At 34.6% G+C, this 20,109-nt stretch overlaps 1 protein-coding gene and 2 long non-coding RNA genes across 3 annotated transcripts; all 3 read right to left on the minus strand.

Moving 5' to 3' along the window:
• LOC110266481 lies at nucleotides 806-4,154 on the minus strand. The gene is made up of 5 exons (XR_002353889.1): nucleotides 3,952-4,154; nucleotides 3,775-3,828; nucleotides 3,259-3,322; nucleotides 2,300-2,528; nucleotides 806-1,601 (listed from the first exon to the last, which is right to left on the minus strand). It is a non-coding gene; the product is annotated as an uncharacterized LOC110266481 (long non-coding RNA).
• LOC110266773 (ATP-dependent DNA helicase pif1-like) lies at nucleotides 5,148-6,800 on the minus strand. The gene is made up of 3 exons (XM_021111779.1): nucleotides 6,096-6,800; nucleotides 5,856-5,990; nucleotides 5,148-5,798 (listed from the first exon to the last, which is right to left on the minus strand). The coding sequence occupies exons 1-3, from the start codon at nucleotides 6,798-6,800 to the stop codon at nucleotides 5,148-5,150; spliced, it is 1,491 nt and encodes a 496-aa protein (XP_020967438.1).
• On the minus strand, nucleotides 6,930-19,098 carry LOC107619777. The gene is made up of 3 exons (XR_001615787.2): nucleotides 18,810-19,098; nucleotides 7,362-7,365; nucleotides 6,930-6,941 (listed from the first exon to the last, which is right to left on the minus strand). It is a non-coding gene; the product is annotated as an uncharacterized LOC107619777 (long non-coding RNA).

The following is a 20,109-nucleotide window of genomic DNA, read 5'->3' on the forward strand; positions in this document are numbered from 1 at the left end:
AATATGTACTTATAGAATATGCCATATTTGTATAGACCATTAGATTATATTACATAGAAATCAAAGGTTAATATAAAAGAAGAACATTGATAGACTCTAATAAATACATAACATTTTAGTGCATAATTAAGTACTTTAAATAATAATTCTATAATACAAAATCTTTTAAATAGTAATAGAATCTTTTATTTTGAAACAATTAAATATGAAATACATAAAAACAAAATATATGAAAAAGGGAGCTTGCGTGAAGGAATCGTAAGAAAAGACAGCAGAGGGCGAAAGCAGAAAGGAGTAGCTATACCCTTCCTGAGGAGAAGCCACGCTGGAGGAGAACGTCCACCTTGGATGTGTGCGAGCCAGAAATGCGGAGAGCTCTCCACACCGAATATGAAACCACATCATATTCCAGGAACTATCAAGTTGCCCAGAGTACTCACAATTTAGTTGATTTTGGAGTACTGATGATTGATGGTTACTTGTTTGAGATATCTTGTACAGAAAAAAAAAAAGCATTACAAAAAACTTTTGCTTATTATGCTTTTCTAATACAAAGAATTTGTATCAAATTTAAGAGTGAAATAATATTAAGTCATCCAAAATTATTTTGACTAAAATAAAATATTTAAAATATTAGACATCAAATTAGAATTTGGCCTAAATATTAAAATAACAAAAATAAAATATTAGACATCACGATTTCCCCTCTTTTGCATATTCTTTTTCTTCTCCCACCAAAGTTAAAAGACCAATGACATTTGTTCTAAATAAACACAACCTATTAAATATTCAAACAATTCATTAAAAAAACTTGAATAAAAGAATAGCACAATGATATACATACCAACCAAAAAATCATAATCTTGGGTCATGTTTAGCAGGTCAGAAAAAGGAAACATGTTGAAACAAGTCTTTGGGATAACATCTTCATCAACAGCTACAACAGTGGTCCGATGAAGGAAAACCAATTTGAATTCATGAGAAGTTGCTCTATAACTACCATAATTTGACACAATAGTAAAGTATGCCATTCTATAAACTTGACCTTCAACTATATGATCCCTAAACCTATTAAGAAGTTATTTCTTAACTGTAGCTTGAATTTTTTCACACTGAAAATGCAACAAAAAAACAAAATCAGATTAGTGAAAAACATAATTTTAAGTTGAAAACTTAAAAAGAACAACTAACACCATATTTAAAACAGTAGCTAATAGGGACTAACATGCTCATCAGGAGAATCATCTCTATTGAGTTAGGAACCTCATAGTTACCAAAAGAGGGCACAACCCAAAGCCTTAGAACCCTAACTTTCAGCCTCCAAGCCTCTCTAGGAGGATGCATCTTAGAAATCATATCAAATAGATGAAGATATAAACACAGAATATGTGGAATAAACACAGCCTAGGAGAAAATAAAAGACAACAGAATGCCTGTGCATTGAATGTGGTTCACCAACCATCCTTTTATAGAAAAAATTCAGGGCATAAGACTCATCTTTTTTAATTTAAATTGAACATGGAAATGGAGGGAAAAGAAAACCCCAGTCCATATGCATCTCCATTCAATGGCATAGGGAGAACTAATCGCACGATGAAAATCTGATAAAAAATAAAAAAAAACAAAAAAAACCAGTCAAAGTTTGAAGAATTCAAGGAATAGGGACCAAAAAAGAAGATATCACACAATGCCTAATACAGTGCACCTACATATCATTAGACCATAAGGAAGACAGTCATCAACTACCCCAAATACTGATTCTACTCATGGCAATGAGAGTTGGTAAATGTATTAGGTAAACATAGGTTCTAAACAGCAAATGAATGTGAAAAAAATTATAGGCACACATCAATAAAATCCTGTCAATCACATCAACACTCATAAAATAGATTAGATAGAAACCCCATACCTTGATAATGATTCCCACATTTACAATGAAGAATATATGGCACAACATGATTATGCGTCCAGAGGACATTTTCAAGGGAAGATAACCTGTTGGATGGATTTCTCTTAGGAAGAAGGAATTTGCTAGTTAGACAAACAGTACCATGATGCCATTTTAGTGGCACAAGCCTATTCCTTTCTCAATGAAGCTCTTAAATTCAGGCCAACAGCTGTAGTTTTATGCAAGAGGTGAAATATACAATAGTTTTTGCATAACCAATTAAAAAATAATGCAATTAAGTTGACTAACCAAAGGTTTCATCAAAATGCAAAGAAATGACCAAGAACCTATCGGTCAATTTCTGTCAATCACATCACCACTCATGAAATAGATTAGATAGAAACTCCATACCTTGATAAGGACTCCCACATTTTCAATGAAGAATATATGGTAGAACATGATTAGGTGTGCAGAAGACATTTTCAAGGGAAGATAACCTGCTCCATGGATTTCTCTTTGAAGGAGGGGATTTGCTAGTTAGACAAACAGTACCATGATGCCATCTTAGTGTCACAAAGCCCATTCTTTTCTCAATGAAGCTATTAAACGCAGGGCAAACAGCTTTATGTCTATGCAACAGCTGAAATATAAAATAATTTTCACATAAGCAAGAAAAAAATGAAATGCAATTGAGTGAATAACTGAAGATTTCATCAAATGAAAAATTAAATAAATGACCAAGAAACTATCAATCAATTTCTTTCAATCACATCACCACTCATACAATAGATTAGGTACAAACCCCATACTTTGATAATGATTCACATAAGCCACATGCAACCGGCAATTCACTTTATGTGAAGTTAAGGGATTTCTTGAATATGAACAAAAAAAATTGGATTCATAACCAATAAAAAATGAAATGCAATTGAGTTGACTAACCAAAGGTTTCATCAAAATGCAAATAAATGACCAAAAAACTATCAATCAATTCCTGTCAATCACATCACCACTCATGAAATAGATTAGATAGAAACCCCATATGTTGATAAGGATTTCCAAATTTTCAGTGAAGAATATATGACAGAACATCATTATGTGTGCAGAAGACATTTTCAAGGGAAGATAACACAGGACCGTGATGCCATCTTGGTGTCACAACACCCATTCTTTTCTCAATGAAGCTATTAAATTCAGCACAAACAACTTTATGTCTATGAAATACAAGAGATAAAATATAAAATAGTTTTTATTAAAAAAATATAAAAATAAAATTAAACAATATAACAAACAATTCAAATGGATTATTGAATGAGAATGGAAATGGGAATGCAAAACTCGAATAGGAGAGGGTGGATCTATAAACTCACTTTACTAGAAAACTCTGGCAATCACATCACCACTGAGGAAGTAGATTAGGTAGAAATCCCATACCTAGACAATGATTCACAAAACCAAACCCATGATCCATAAATATAAGAAAACATAAGTATAAATTTCATCTTTATAATCATTATAAAATCCAAAAAATTGATAAAATAGACAAACCACATGCAACAAAAAATTCAAACGCTAGCAAAAAGAGAAATGATAATCAAATTAACACCAAATTGCAAACAATGAAATGAAGAAGATGAATCCAATTCGTAGACCATATTCAAATTAACAGCAACTTCCAAAGAATGTAAAAGAGAACACGAACCCAGAAACATACGAAGCCAGATAGATAATTCGTAAATTAGCAGATTCACAAACCCTAGACAGTAAAACCTGGATTAACAGTGTAAGAGATACGAAATTTGATCACAAGGATATACACAATGAAGGAAAAGAAAAATGACAAAGAGGAAAACAAGTTTGGAACTAAAGGGACCAGAAGAGTGTACCTGATTGATTGATTGCAGATCTTCAATTTGAGACTCTATGGGAAAATCCCTAACCTGTGATGAACGACGGGGAAGCAAAGTCCCAAGAAACAGAGGCTGTAGACAACGTTTGGTAGGGCAGAGGAAAGGAAATTAGGAGATGAAGACAAAGGGGCTAGGGTTCGATTTGATGATTACCTGATCAACCAAATCCGTGAAAAAGGGAGCTTGCGTGAAGGAATCGCGAGAAAAGATAGTTGACGGCGAAAGCAGAGAGGAGCACATGCACCCTTCCTGAGGAGAAGCCACGCTGGAGGAGAACGTCCACCTTGGATGTGTGCGGGCCTGAAACGCAGAGAGCTCTCCACATCGGAGATGAAAACACGTGTATGCTATTGTTAATGATTAGAGAAGTATATTCTAACTTGTATTTTCTTATTTCTTACAAATTATGTAAATAGGTGCCAAGGAAAATTGATATATGAAATTATAAAAAAGTTACTACTAATAATATATATTACTTAAATATATATTTTAGAAATAACAAAAATATATATTTCAGCATGACCGCTTATGCTCAAAAGAACCGAAAAAATGTAAGAAAGGATAAAAATCAAAATAGGAGAGGGGCAACCAAGATCCAAATCACAGTGAAAAGTATAGCACCTCACCGGGCGAAACTCCTCGAAATCGTCGCTTTTTGACCAGACAGCTACAGAGGAGAAGCCTGGTAAGTGTTGAACCAGTATTCTCCATAACCGTCACCATTCATCGGTCCAAACCCGTCGCTGGGGCCGACTGGGTTGAAACCTACAGTCCTATTGGGAGAGCGACGTGGCGGGCTTTGGAAGCCCCGGCCGCCAGAGTGAAAGTGCATAGGGCTCAAACAAGAGTTGTGGTACGTCATCGGAGAATCAGATAAGCGAGAATGAGGCCTCGAAGAGTGACAGTGGCCATGAGAAATATAATTTAATAATGTAAAATAATGTAAAATAATTTAATTTCTTACATTATGTTATTAAAAATAGTATAGTATAATAATTAATTTATGAAAAATATTTTTATATGTATTGATATGTTTTATATTCATTTTAAAGTAAAAGATTATACTTGCCATTTTTAAAATATTATGTATTAAAATGGTGTTAATGTATATATATACTAATATATTCTATATTTATAAAGTGTATGAATACTCTTCTTTCATAACATCCTTTAATTTTCATTTAATAGAATCTAATGGTTCATAAAAAATGGTGCATCTAGTGCACACAAAATGGTTGAGACGATTCTAGACATACCCCAAAGAAGATGTCCCTCTCTAAAGAAAACGTAGACCAAAATAAAAATATAAATTACACAGATAAGATTGGAAAATATAGAAAAAAAATACATTATATCTTATTAAAAACTTCCTTAAATACAACGTTTTCAGTCCTGGTAGGATCAACTAATCCTTCATCACAAAGTAAAATCGTAAGACTATTTCTATTCCTAACTCGGGAAAGAGCTACATAAAGTTGACCGTGACAAAACACAGGACGACGCAAGAACAAACCGACTGTTGATAATGTCTGACCTTGGCTTTTGTTGATTGTCATTGCAAACGACAAAGAAACTGGGAATTGACGGCGTTGGAATTTAAACGGTATAACCGTATCATTGGGAATCAAATTCATTCTGGTGATAAAAACTTTATCCCCAACATTGCTACCAGAAGTAATATCCGCACCGATCACATTTGTCCCTAGATCTCGCACAACAAGTCGAGTCCCATTACACAAACCCCCAGCTGGATCAATATTCCTCAACAAAATAATAGGCACGCCTATTTTCAACTTCAACGAATAATTAGGTAGACCAGAACACCTAATATGATTCAAGAATTTAACATTTATCCAATCAATATCAACATCAGAATAGGCATCACTACCACATATCGAATCAGCACTGAGATAATTTTTCTCCTCACCAGGCAACAAGTCAACTATATAATTGTTTATCTCTTCAACATTCTCAACAGTCGGAGCCAATATTGCCCTATCCTGGAAAAAGCTTGGAACACGAAAATTCTAAACCAAATTCGGATAGATTGTATTTACAATATCTTCCACTAGATTTTCCAAAACAGGAATGATTAGATCAGAAGGAATATCAACAAAAAGTTTATCATTGACAAGAGTTCCACATCGACCTTCACCAATTTGAAGTATCCAATCTGAAAACGACCTTAACTCCTAAGCAGTTGATTGTTCCAATCCACTTGCTAACCTCATATTTTTTGTCAGTCATAAAACTTCGCAGTATTTCCAGAGGACAGAAGAATTTATGGAAGCCATCACAATCTCAGCACGAGAACCTTCTGGAATAACTGGCAAGACCTGCCTGAAATCACCACCAAGAACGACCACCTTCCCACCAAAAGGTAAATCTTTATTCCTATCAGAGACCGAAACCATTATATCACGCAACGTCCTATCGAGCGCTTCAAATGCTAATTTGTTAGTCATCGGTGCCTCATCCCAAATAATCAAATCGGCCAATCGGAATACCTTAGCTTTTGGACTATCTTTCTTAATCCGACAAATAGTGTCTTCAGTCAACTCAACAGGAATATTGAACATAGAATGCGCCGTCTTACCACCAGGTAACAACAGAGAAGCAATACCACTAGAAGTAACGTTTATAACAATCTTTTTCTCAGATCGCAATCTAGCTGGCAAAACTCTGTGTAAAAAAGTTTTTCCAGTGCCACCAAACCCGTACACAAAAAAGAATCCGTGCCTCTTATTCGAAACACAATCAATAATTTTATCGTAGACCACCCTCTGTTCTTCATTTAACTTTAAGATATTTGCATCGTGCTCATGAGTCAAAAAAACAATATCATACTGCAACTCACGCAACAGCATCAAATTGCTAAATTGAGAGACTAAAGAGTTATTAGGAACCGGCATGCCAGCATAATTTCTCAATGATTTTCCATTACTCTGCAATAGTTTCTCAATCTCCAACAAACAAAATGTTTGCAACTCATCCTTACTCATCGTTAGATCTACGTTTAACGATAATTAATAAATATTAGTACCATAATATCATTTCTATACTGTGTGCGTGCGTGTGTGCTTGCCTGTCATATAATAAATTCATCATGAACAAAATTCCTACCAGGATATTGCAGCTCATGTCTTCTGCGATAAAGAATATCATCAGACAAATAAGCCCAAGTTTGATCCCAAACTGACAGAGGTCTTCCCATGGAACCAGATAGCAACAACATCACAAAAAGCCTCCTTAGCTGTGCAGCTGACGCTAACTCAGCGACTTCCTTAATAGCAGAAACATACTCCTTATCATCTATCAAGAATCCCATGGTGGAACATGCCTCTTGAAATGTATCATAAGTAACACCATTCACAGTTCTTATACTTCGAAAACTATTACAACCTCTCTGCACATTCAAAAGCATCCGCATGTAGAAAAGTTCACCAGATGAGGGATGAGTGAAACTCAATCTTCCAATTGAGAATCCCCTCTGTCTTGGCTTCCACTCCCTGCAATTCAAACAATAGACAAATTTGCCTGGATATTCAACATATGTTTAAGACCGCCCTTCCGGGAACTGCCTATTGGCCATCATCCAACTCGTAAACATCGTCAGCAAATCTTTGTTGCGCAAATAAACATGAGTAGTGTATCAGCATCATCGAATACAACATGTTGCTGGTTCGGCAAGTGAAAAGTCAACCTCTGTACCGACGGCCATCTATGATGAATATCATAAGCAAAAATTCTCCACATGGATTCAGACGGTGATAAAAACGACAATCGTAATACTATTTGATCTCATCAACCACCTGAGAAGATTCACCAACATCATATGTTTCTCCAACAGTTGCAGTTACCCGATCCGGACCCTTATTGACATACTTAAAAAAATACTTAATGACGTTTGACTTGTTACAGAACTCAAGATTTATGTGAGCGTGATATTTCATTAACAGAAGTGGATTATAGGGCACAACAAATCTGTTATCAATATCAACATCGTTGATCTTCACTGTCACACCCATATTACGACGTCTATATATTAGATAGCCATCTTCATCAAAGCTCATTTGGTCAACGAATCTTTTCGGATAAAATTTTGAGCACTTACCATCTTTCATGCAAGGAGAACTCGGTCTAAGTTGACCGCAGGGACCATGGATCATGTACTTGGTGACGACATTATAAAGAGATGGAAATTTCTGGGAATTGGGTAGCTCGGCACAGATGAATTCATCAACAATTTCAACACTTTGTAAGTTGTTTTCCCCGTTAAGCCAAAGTAACATGTGTGCATGCGGTAGACCTCTTTTTTGGAACTCAATAGTATACATACCTAAAAAATATAAAAACATCCTAAAGAAGCCAGACAACTACATGTCCGAAGACAACAGACAAAAATTGAAATGCTAAGCGAGAAAAGAACATACCCGCATTAAGTGGACCAAAAAACACACCTTCCTTGAGATCACTAAGCAGGCACTTCAACTTGGCATGAAACACATGACAAGAGATATTAGGATGATCAGTGATGGGAATTCGCTCTCGCTCTGTGAATCGCTGAAATTCAGGCCAATTTGGATTACACGTAATAGTGAGGAATAAATCTGGATAGCCACAATGTTTATAAATTGGCATGGCATCCTGACAACGGTTAAACATATAACGTTTACCACCAGTGAATGAAGAAGGCAAAATGATTCGTTGCCCAATTGAAGAAGCTTCACCATCGCCATGACGCATAGCCTCCTCTATTCCTTGAAGGACTTCTCCTCTAATTGTACTTTGCTTCATTCTAATCTCATACAACCTCTGGGACTTAATCATGGTGAAACAATCAACAACAAATTGTTGAAATAACCACCTACACTTGTGAATAATTCCATCTTCGTGCTCCCTAATCTGGAGACGAAAACATATGAATTCCCTAAGGGAAACCCTTGTTCTCCTTCCAGGAACATATCCAGGCTGTTCACCTCGATAACCAATGTTCAGCTAGTAACCATCCTTGCCATATGGAAACAACAGAGGATACTGTAAGGGCCAATACAGAGCATGAGTTTCATAAATACGTTGCAACCGACCACCAGTAGATCAAACAATAATGTCACGACCATGATCCGACGAATCAAAATCTCCAACAATCAAAGCAGCAACTTCATCGCAAGAGGGAGCACTGTAAATTCTTTGATCAACCTTCCTTTGCGAATACAACTTCAAAGAGAAAATCTCATATGGATGACACTGATAGAATTCTCTGACTCTTCGAAATGACTGTGCTATAACATTATGAGTATCGATCATTTGCAACAACTCAGTTATCAATTCTTTATCTATCTCAGATGTTTGCCTAAAACAAATATACATTAACCACAAAAATATATTAAAAAACCACACAGAATACAATTGTAATATATTTTGATATATCATTATTAGCAAAAAATGACTAATAACACATTATAACTGGAACAAAACACAGTATAACTATCAAATCATAGCTATAAACCTATTTTCCAATACAAATAACACTAAAACATCAGGAAAATACAATAAAAAGACTGAAAAACAAAATTTCAAACACACATACCCAAAGATTCGCTGCCTATGCATTATCTCATGCTGAGTGTCGTATATATATAACTGCGCAAATTTAGGCTTCTGACCAGCATCTGGGAGCAAACTTTCAATCCGATGATAATTTTGACCACTTATTATAAACTGCGGTGGACCCCTCCCATCATTCACTGAATCCAATACCTTACCGCCAAGAGACGTGAAGGCAAACATACTGTTATAAGATCAAATATTTTTTTGGAAGTACAAACTCTTGCTATCATGTCCGTTAATCAAATTATATAACAGATATCGGGGCTTTCGGAGATAAGGTAACTGAATTTTTTCTTTTGAGCAACAAACAGTAAAAACAGGACGATTAACTGTAGAGTCTCTTTCAACACGTTCTAATAACCAGAAACATGCGCCACAAATTGAACATTCATAGTTAGGATCACCAACATCAAGACAACCTGGTAAAGATAAAGTCAAAAAAAATATGCACAACAATAAAAGAATTTTATCTCAATTATATGACACGAAATAGATTCAACATAAAATGAATAAACCATTAGCATACAGATATAATATAGACTAAATACTTGACTCCTTTAAATTTTGTCAGAAAAATATATCACAAAACACTATTTCTATTTTACACTGACTGAATAATATCTTATCACAGAAGCACAATGGAATATTTTAGCACTAAATAAATAAGAATTCTATTTTACTATTCTTGAATAATGTATGATTTAAGAAAGAGAGCGTACCTTGTATCTCACTTTGCAAGAACAGAGGATGATTAATAACAGAACCAACTTGACTGAATGAATTTATCGAATGATCATATATTTCTGATTGGTCTATATCATCCATTTTGATTTAAAATAACACAAGCTTATGTAAATATATATTCGACAACCAAAAATAAAAAAAAATTAATGATGAAATAAGAAATCAATTATTTATCTAATAATCAGCATGCAAACTGAACACTAAAAATGTAATAAACTATGAAAACCAATTAAAATTAAACATTGATTTATCAACTAATTAAATATAAATAAAGCTAAATGCACATTCAAGAACATTTTGATTTTTGTTAACATTAGAATAGACTTTGTTTCATTATTTTAATCACTCATACTAACTATCAAGGTTCAAATTAAATAATCTAAATTACTATTAGAATCATTTTGTATTTTTTTTAGACGTTAATGACTCAATTGGTCCTTAGAATTTTGTAAAATTTTTAACCAAGTGCCTATATTTTTTTTAAACTTTAATTGAGTCATTGCACAATATTTTTTCTTAATTGGCTGTCAAGGCTTTCTTTTTCTTTTAATTGAATCCATGCACCATATTCTTTGTTGTAAACATCTCCTTATACAATTGACCGAATCACTATCAAGAGAGGCATAATTGAAAAAACTAAAAAAAAAATTTTTTTTTTTGACAAACAGAACTAAAAGAAAAAATATTTATATGGAACTCATAGAAGATTTCTAAAAATTAGAGGAACGGACATAATAATTAAACTTTTTTTTAATATACAACTATTGAATATGACATCAAATTAAGAAAGTTTTAACAAATACCCCTCGTCTATTATTTAGCTAGAAAAGTTAATTAATTAACTAATTACATTATTCCAATCGTATAACCAAAAAACTTTTCATATTGTCCAAGACAAGAATAAACACTAATTAAACAATTTAATAACATTTAGTACTTGTGTACGTTTGAAAAAACTATATAAATTAAACCTATCTGCTGATCTAAATGATTCCATAAAGAATTTTATAATGGCATTAATTATTTCAACCATATGCGACAACTGGTTAGGCTTACGCTAGCTAATCTAATTACCTTCGGTAACTGTGCACTTTGAATCAATTATTAACTATTTTAATCACTTTCAGCCATATAAACAACAACAACTAAACAATTTCACGATTATGTTAGCTAATTTAATAACAACTTATCACAATTTAGGATTATTATAATTATTTTAAATGATATTTAGAATTATTATATCATGTTTGATTTTACAAATATTAATTGAGTTGTCAAATTAAAAAGAGACCAAGTACAGAAGTCTGGTCATATGTTTAATTAGGAATTCTCTACGTTACTAATAGTTAAAGTAAACCTTTTAGGTGTAACAACGTAAAAAAACAATAATAAATCAATAAACCAATCTGTTATTAGATATAAATCAAAAGAACTTAAAATATAATTTAACAAAAATAAAATTGGACAGGGATAAAATACTTAAAGATATTATTATACCTGACAAAATAAGATTTGAACTCTAATTAACATTCTGTGACACCTCAACTAAATTTTCTAAAAAATAAAAAAACAAAAACATTGAAAACATATAAAATAAACAGATAAATTATTAGAAACACAAAGATTAACTACAAAAATATAGGTAGAGCAATAAAAATTACCCATATAATCATTCAAAGAGAGAGCAGGCATCGAGGAATCGAGGACCTCTAAAACATTACAAAACAAAAATAAATTACAAAGACTCCGATAGATATCAAATCACTGAAAATTGGAGCATAAAACACTAAAAATATCACGAAGGTCAATTCAAAACTGACCTCTTACATTTCGATGGTGACTTTCTATTCGCTTTCTTTTCAAAGAATTTCGCCTATATTCTCTAGCACGAATAGAATTATGAGACATCTTTGTTACTCGTACTAAACAAAACAAGAGGTTGAAACATAAATCGCAAGAACTACCCCTAATTCATTGCCAAAAAGACATCCACATTGTTAAGTTCCTATAAGCAACAGGTGAAAAAAAGGGGGGTGGCTAGGAGCAGAACTTGTGAAACACACCAACAAAGAATGTATATAACCATGCATACCTTTGATAACGCAGAAAATGAAAAAAATAAAGTATTATAATCAACACCAATAACTAATTGACATGAAAAGATAAAGTTGTACAACAATAAACAAATACAAATAAGAACTGCTACATTTTATTAAAATATTGATAGTGATATACACAATTACATATGGCTATCTCTCCTATGATAAGGAGGATTCCAACAACTGACTACATATCCTAGTATGTAACCTAAACAAGCTACAACATTGAAAATGTGTCCAATCCCTAGCAAAGTCACTATTACAAAAGAAGGAGTTGAGAATAGACCTAGTTGGCACATGACCCGAGCCAACACAAAAGGAAAACCCCTATATCTAACAATTCTATTTGTTGGACACAATCCAAAAAAGTCAAATCAAAATAGCATCCAGCCAGCATGATTACATTTCCATCTATTTGGAATCACAAGCCTTCCTAAATACTTATAGATATACTATATAAAACACCTACACCTAGACACATCAGCTCAATTCCACACCTTAAATCAAACTCCATTAACCTTGGGAATCTTGAACCCACGCCCATCTGCATCAGCAGCCGCCTCTTCAAATTGGGGATTCAAATTCCTCTTGCCATTCGAGGTGACAACATGATTTTCATGAATAAGCTTCTCTCCATATTGGGAAGGTGCATCGAGAACGTGGGACAACACCTCCTATGACAAAGAAATTAACAAAAGCTATGAAACTCACTCAAGAATGCAAAATCCATTTAGAAACAGCACACATAGGAAGGAAAAAAAATATTATATAACAGTACTTGAGTTTCTTTTTCTGGTGAGCTAAGTAATATATCCATTTCAGCAGAAAGATCATCACTAACAGTATCATTGCTAGGTATTTTCTCATATTTTACATCTTCACCATTAATTAATGTAGCAAATTCAGTCCATCCGAAAACAGCAGGCTATTTTTCAGCCAGAAAATCTATAAGAACTGGGGATTTAGATAAAATCCCAAAACACTCACCAGCAACTTTGTCACTTTTGATAAAAGTTTTTGATGACTCCTTCTTAATACCAATATCCCCTTTTCCACAGGGAACAGATTTGTCTAAATCAAGCTCCTATTCATATGCCAAAAGAGTTTAAAAATAGATAAGACCATAACAAAAATTCACCACAGCACAATAAAAAAATAAGAAATGAATCATGAATTTACACAATCTAAAAATAATTATATGTATATGTAACCTTTTTTGGAGTAGACTCGTCATCAGCATCATAATCGGGAAGTTCAAACATGGCAATAATGTTGGGATTATCACATATTCTCCTAACTCGGAAAGTGCCATAAAATGTATCATGTGCTGCACCTTTGGTATCAACCTTCAGCAGTAACTTCTTTCCAATGAGCCCTTGGAATATGGGAGGATAAGTATCCCCACATATAAGCTATTTTTAAAGTAATACATAAGAAATACACAATTTGAATAAAACATATCACATCCCATAAAGTGAACAACACACAAAAGAAAACTAAGAACATACACTTGCATCTCTTTGAACCTCAGTAAACAAGTCAGCACATAATTTCTTAAGCAAATAAGATGCCTCACGATCAAAGAGAAGGAAAATACTCTTCCCACTATGATCTTCAAGTGTTATTTTAATTTTAAATCTGCGGAGAGAAAAAAAAAGGAACACAATGATTCGAAATAAATAATACCAAGAAACATTATTTTTATAAACAATCCACAAGACAAAATGAAAAGACATTTTGAACAAAATTTCTGACTTTGGAGTCACATTAGTTATGTGCTTCAAACAAAAATCACAGTAATATGCACCATTTTAAGGATAGATACCCTTTCCACACACACACGCAGAATACCACCAACCTCCATCCTCAACAATACCTCAGATTGTAACAAAAATGATAAAAGAACCCTCCTATGCAATGGGCATTTCAAAATTTGTTAACAATATGAATGAAAAAAAAGATTTGGAAATTGTTCTTTGATTTTCTTTTTCAGTTCATTTGTGTATAAAATAAACATAAACACAACTAACTCAAAAGAAGACAACCTCATTGTTATCTTGAAGCTCTTCAATAGTACATTTTCTAGTTAAACGTATGAGATCATCTTCCAAGGAGACAACTTTACCCTCATTTGCAATAAACAGTGGCTGGGTACCATTGACACCTTGCTCAATCATACTGAAAAAAATGATGGCAGACACTTGTACTTGTTACTCCAGATTGGTTGTAAATAAAGAATACAATAAAAATCAAGAAAATAAACCATGCTAACCTCTGCCTGAATTCAACAACTTCAGGAAGATCAGGATTAAATAACATTTGAGTGGCATATATCACATTTTGAAGACCTACTTGACCTACACAGCAATACAGAAAGAGTTTAGCAAAGTTTATTGGAGACAACACCTAGAGTAGCAATGAGATGTATAGAAAACAAACAATGTACCCCTAAAGAACTTGACTTTTGCAAGTTGAATGACAACAACAGACTGCTCCACATAGCCAGAGGCAAAGAAATGATTTACTTGATTAACATAGTCCCCAAACAATGCACATCGCACTGTAAGACTAAAACTCAAAACATGACAAAGAATAAAACAGAAAATAAGGAAAAAAATTATTAAAAGATAAAGAGAAACCACGAGAAATGACTCAATTAACATATTCTTTTGAAGTTAATTCCAGCACAATCATTTTCACAATTTTCCCCTTTTTTGCATATTCTTTCTCTTCTCCCACTGAAGTTAAAAGACCAATGACATCTATTCCAAATAAACACAACCTATTAAATATTCAAAGAATTTGTTAAAAAAACTTGAATAACAGAATAGTAAGAAGAGATACACACCAACTAAAAAATCATAATCTTGGGTCATGTTCAGCAGCTTAGACAAAGAAAACATGTTGAAACAAGTCTTAGGGATAACATCTTCATCAACAGCTACAATAGTAGTTCGGTGAAGGAAAACCAATTTGAATTCATGAGAAGTTGCTCTATAACTACCATGATTTGACACAACAGTAAAGTATGCCATTCTATAAATTTGACCTTCAACTATATGATCCCTAAAGCTATTAAGGAGTGGTTTCTTAACTGTAGCTTGAATTTTTCCACACTGGAAATCCAATAAAAGAACAAAATCAGATTAGTGAAACACATAATTTAAAGTTGAAAACTTAAAAAATAACAACTAACACCAAATTTAAAAGAGAAGCTAATAGGAGCTAACATGCTCATTGATGAGAGAACTTTTGCGTGGTCTAGAAAATTGCGGATAAATCCTCGTTGCAAGTATAGTTTCTAAACCTTCAAAAGTCCTTTCATACAAACGTTTTGGGTGTCACAAGTAACAAACCCCTTAAAAATTGTTAACCGAGTATTCAAACCTCGGGTCATCTTCTCAAGGAACTGCGAGGAAGTATGTTCTTATTATTGGTTATAAAGGTTGTAATCGGGGTTTAGAAGGTGAGAAGCAAGTAATTTAAATGACGAGTGAATTAAATGGCAATAAAAAATAAATAATAACTGTAAAACAACTTTTGGCAAGATAAGGGAAATTAGAAGTCCAACTTGGCTATCCCTCTCAACTATAATGAAAGTTGTATCTTAATTCCACTTGGTCAACCTGTACCAGGGCAAGGAAAGTCAAGGGACTAATTGAATTGACCTTTGAATCCTATTTATTTCCTAAGAAAAGGTTGGGATTATTTAGGTTCAGCTCAATTAGCAAGATAACGATTATCAATTATGTTGAGTTTAATAATTGTTGAGTTACTAAATTCGTAACCAGAACCAAAAGGGGAAAAAGTAAAATTGTTGGAATAATAAAAATATCCTTAGATGGGAAGCAATGGTAACTTAAATCAAAGAGAACAATCATAAACTGAAAATACCTCAAATATCATTAACTCAAAGAACAAGCTGTGACATGGAATAATTCATAAATCAAATTATAATAATCAATTCAAATGTTGGAATAAATAAAACTTAAAATAAAAGAACATTAAACCTGGAATCCAGAGTTACTCTTAAAACAAGAAGAAATCCTAAATCCTAAAAGAGAGAGAGAGAGAAAATCTCCCTCTCAACTAAATCTAAATCATTGAAAGGTAAAAATATGCGAGCTCTCTTTGAATGGGTGCATTCCCACACTTTATAACCTCTGGTCTATGCTGTCTGTACTTGGATCTGGGCCAAAAAGGGCTTCAGAATTCGTTGGGGCGTATTCTGTAAATTCTGATACGTGGCCTCTGTCACGCGTCCGCGTGGGTCACGCGGTTGCGTCATTTGGAGCTTTTCCTTGTCACGCGGTCGCGTCAGTCATGCGACCGCGTCATGTGCGTTCTGCTTAAGGCGCGCGGTCGCGTCAGTCATGCGGTCGCGTCGCTTCTGATTCGTGCTTGGCACGCGATCGCGTCATCCATGCGATCGCGTGGATACCAGTTTCCTTAAAGCTCTGTTTTGCCTCCTCCTTCCATTTTAGTATATTTCCTTTTTCATCCTTTAAGTCATTCTGCCTTAGAAAATCTGAAACTACTCAACACACTAATCACGGCATCGAATGGAAATAAAGGTAATTAAATTAATTGATTTTAAAGCTTAGGAAACATGTTTTTCACAATATGACATAATAAGGAAGGGAAAGTAAAACCATGCAATTAATGTGAATAAGTAGGTGAAGAGTTGAATAAATCACTCTAATTAAGCACAAAAGAACTCATGAAATATGGGTTTATCAACCTCCCCACACTTAAACACTAGCATGTCCTCATGCTAAATCCAAGGTAAATAATTAAGGTTAAAGTGATGGAATGTCATGCAATGCAACCTAATTTAAATGCAACTACCTAAATGAATGATGCATCATGCAACTCTAATTATTCACTCATATATAAAGCTTACATGTAGTCAAGTTAATCCACATTCTCAAGGAGTCATGTATATATATATATATATATAGCCAACCCTTAAATAATAAAGCACTTTAGCAAATGAGATGGGAAAGAAAACATTGTACAAACTTGCAAAACAATTAGTAAATTAAGTACAGATATATGTTGATGAGTTATTGAACCCTCACTGGATTTTGTGTTTACTCTCTAGTCACTCAGTGTTTATTGGGTTTATTCACTCCATCTTTCTTTTTATTCTTAATTTCTATAGCTTTGTTCTTCGTCTAACCAATCAACAATTATAGAATATAGTTATACCAAAAAGTCATGAGGTCTTTAATTAAGGTTGTAATGGGGCCAAGGTAAAGGTAAGGATTTATGTATAGGGTTAAATGAGCTAATAAGCGAATCCTTAATTAGACTAAGTGTAAGACCCATAACTTTTGAAAAGTCTTATTATGATCAAGTCTCAAATCATATTGTTAATTATAGCCTTAATTTCGGAAATCATTTTTATTAAAGATAATTAAGGCAAGTTTTATTTATTGAATTTGAGACGAGTTATGATTTTTATCCAATTTTTATAATTATTGGGTTATTTTCTATATTCAGATTATGAATTTGGCAGTTATGAAATATGAGGGATTTTACATGATTTGGATTAGATAAGTAATATTTTAAATATTATCACTGCTATTTTGAAAATTGAAGAAATTCAGTATATTACTCCTAATTATTTGATTTGGACATTTTATTGAAAATAAATTGTAAAATTGATGAGCAAATAGTATTTTTCTATATATAATTAGTGTTGGATTTAAATTGGGTTTCAATTACTATATTTTCCCCAATTTCATTTGAAATTACAAAATTACCCCTAACCCTAATTTTCAAAATAATGAAACCCTAATCCCTCTAACCCTAGCAGCCGCCACTGAAACCCTCCCCCCAATAGCCCAGCTGCAAGAAGAACACGCCGTTTTTCCCCCCTTCTATGAACCAACGAAACAAAAGCAAAGAGAGAGAGAGAGAGGCTGAGGAGAGGAGGGAAGCTCACCGCGTCACGCCGCCGCAACAGTCCATGCCGCCAGGGTCACCGTCGCCAAGCCTCCTCGCCGTCGCATCGCCGCCGAAGCTTCCTGTGTCGCCACTGTTCGCGCAGAGGAGGGTTTAAGGGAGCTCGTGCCGCCACCGTGCCCGGCCATCGAGCCATGCGTCGCTGCCATCCTTGCGCCGCCATTTCCGTCGCGGAGGAAGGAACCCAGAACAGAGGCGCACGAGGGAGAGAAGCTTGCGGCTAGCCTTGTTGCCGCCACTGCTTCCGTGTATTGCAACGGCGTTGCTATTGCCGCCGTGAATCGCGGCCAGAGGGGGAGCGAGAGACCAAGAGAGAGGCGTGTCGCGCTCTGCTACAGTTGAGCTAGCCTTGCTGCCTCCGCTGCTGGGGGTTGCCTCCGTCACTGTCGCTGACGAGAGGGAGAGAGAGAGAGCAGTGCGAAAGGAACAGAACGCGATGGAGGAAAAGCCGGCTCCGCCACTGCCGATCTACTGCTCTGCGGTGCTTAACTGAAGCTCCTGCTACTGTTGCCGGAGTTCTGTGGCCATTGGAACCAACGTCGAAGCTTCTAGTTGCTTCTGCCGCAAGAAAAACCTCGCCGCCGTCACTGGAAAACCACTGCCGGTAAGGGTCCTTGCATTTGGTCTTCATTCCTTTCTATTCATGGGTCTTTATCGTCATGACGTTGTTGTGCAGTCGCGGTTGTCGGAGTCTTTCATTGCCGCTGCCGCTTGAGGTGGCTGACGGAGCCGCTGCCAGGTTGATATGGGGCTGCGGCTGTTTTGTTAATTCAGTGAGTATTTTACGTTTCGAAACCTCCACGTTAATGTCTTGTTATGTATATTAAGGTCTTGCGGTATTAATGTGTTAGGAGTTAGAATCCGGTTTGCTTATGCCGCTTGTAGCTGTTTCTGATTTTAGAGGGTAACAAGTAGAGCTGAGGTTTTGGTTGCCGTCAGTTCGGGTTGAGGCGGAAATGACTCTGTGAGGCGTTTGGGTTATGGAATTACGTTTTGAGGTAGGGGCGCTTTCCGAAAACTATAGTTTATTATTGGAATTATTACATATGGATACTGATATGAGATATTGTGTATTTAGTGATTATATCTGCCTTATGTATTATTTGATTGAGTCGAATGATTATGGATGTTTGTTTGGCTGAATTGTTGTGCGGCTTTGTGAAATGTAATGTTTTGAAGTGATTCTTTAAAGATTTGAAATCTGAGTTTAATCCGTTGAGGATTGATTTGATTTGAGTCAATTATTTGATGATGTGAAGAGTCGAATGCACTTTTGAATTCAGCCTGGTTTATTTTAATTGACTTGATCTTGGATAAATGATTTGTTACTGAACCGTTTCTTTAAAGCTTTGGAAATGAGTTAAATCGGTTGATATTGAGTTGACTTTGAAATGGTTTTCTTGAGATATGCCATTGAGGCGACTGTTGGATTTAGCTTGCTTTTGAATTGATTTCTGGATTTGAGCTGTTGAAAAGGAATGAGAAACGGTTTAGTTGGGACCCGAACCGGGTGGCAAAAGTCCAAGTTTTAGGGGAGGTGCTGCCAAAATTTCTATAAAATCTGAGTCTTTATTGAAATGTTGTCTGGAAAATGATGAGTTAAAGACTTCTGCTATTTTATTTGAATTATCAAGAAAAGGATGATTCATGCTTTCGAAATGAGTTAGTAAAGAGGAAATTGTGATTTAGTCTTGCTTCTTAAGAAATGCATTGTATCTCTTTCAAGAGAAAGTTATTTAGATGAAACTTGTGTTTTAAAGCTGTTTGAATGTGAAAAGGGTTTATGCCTTTGAATTTGACTTGGGGGTTTCAATTAAAGAAGTTTCAATGACTTTGAAAGAACCTGAATGTCTATTGACAAGTTTCATTTTGAAATGTTTTGAGAAAG

This window comes from Arachis ipaensis, chromosome B09 (assembly GCF_000816755.2).
Source record: "Arachis ipaensis cultivar K30076 chromosome B09, Araip1.1, whole genome shotgun sequence".
NCBI lineage: Eukaryota > Viridiplantae > Streptophyta > Magnoliopsida > Fabales > Fabaceae > Arachis > Arachis ipaensis.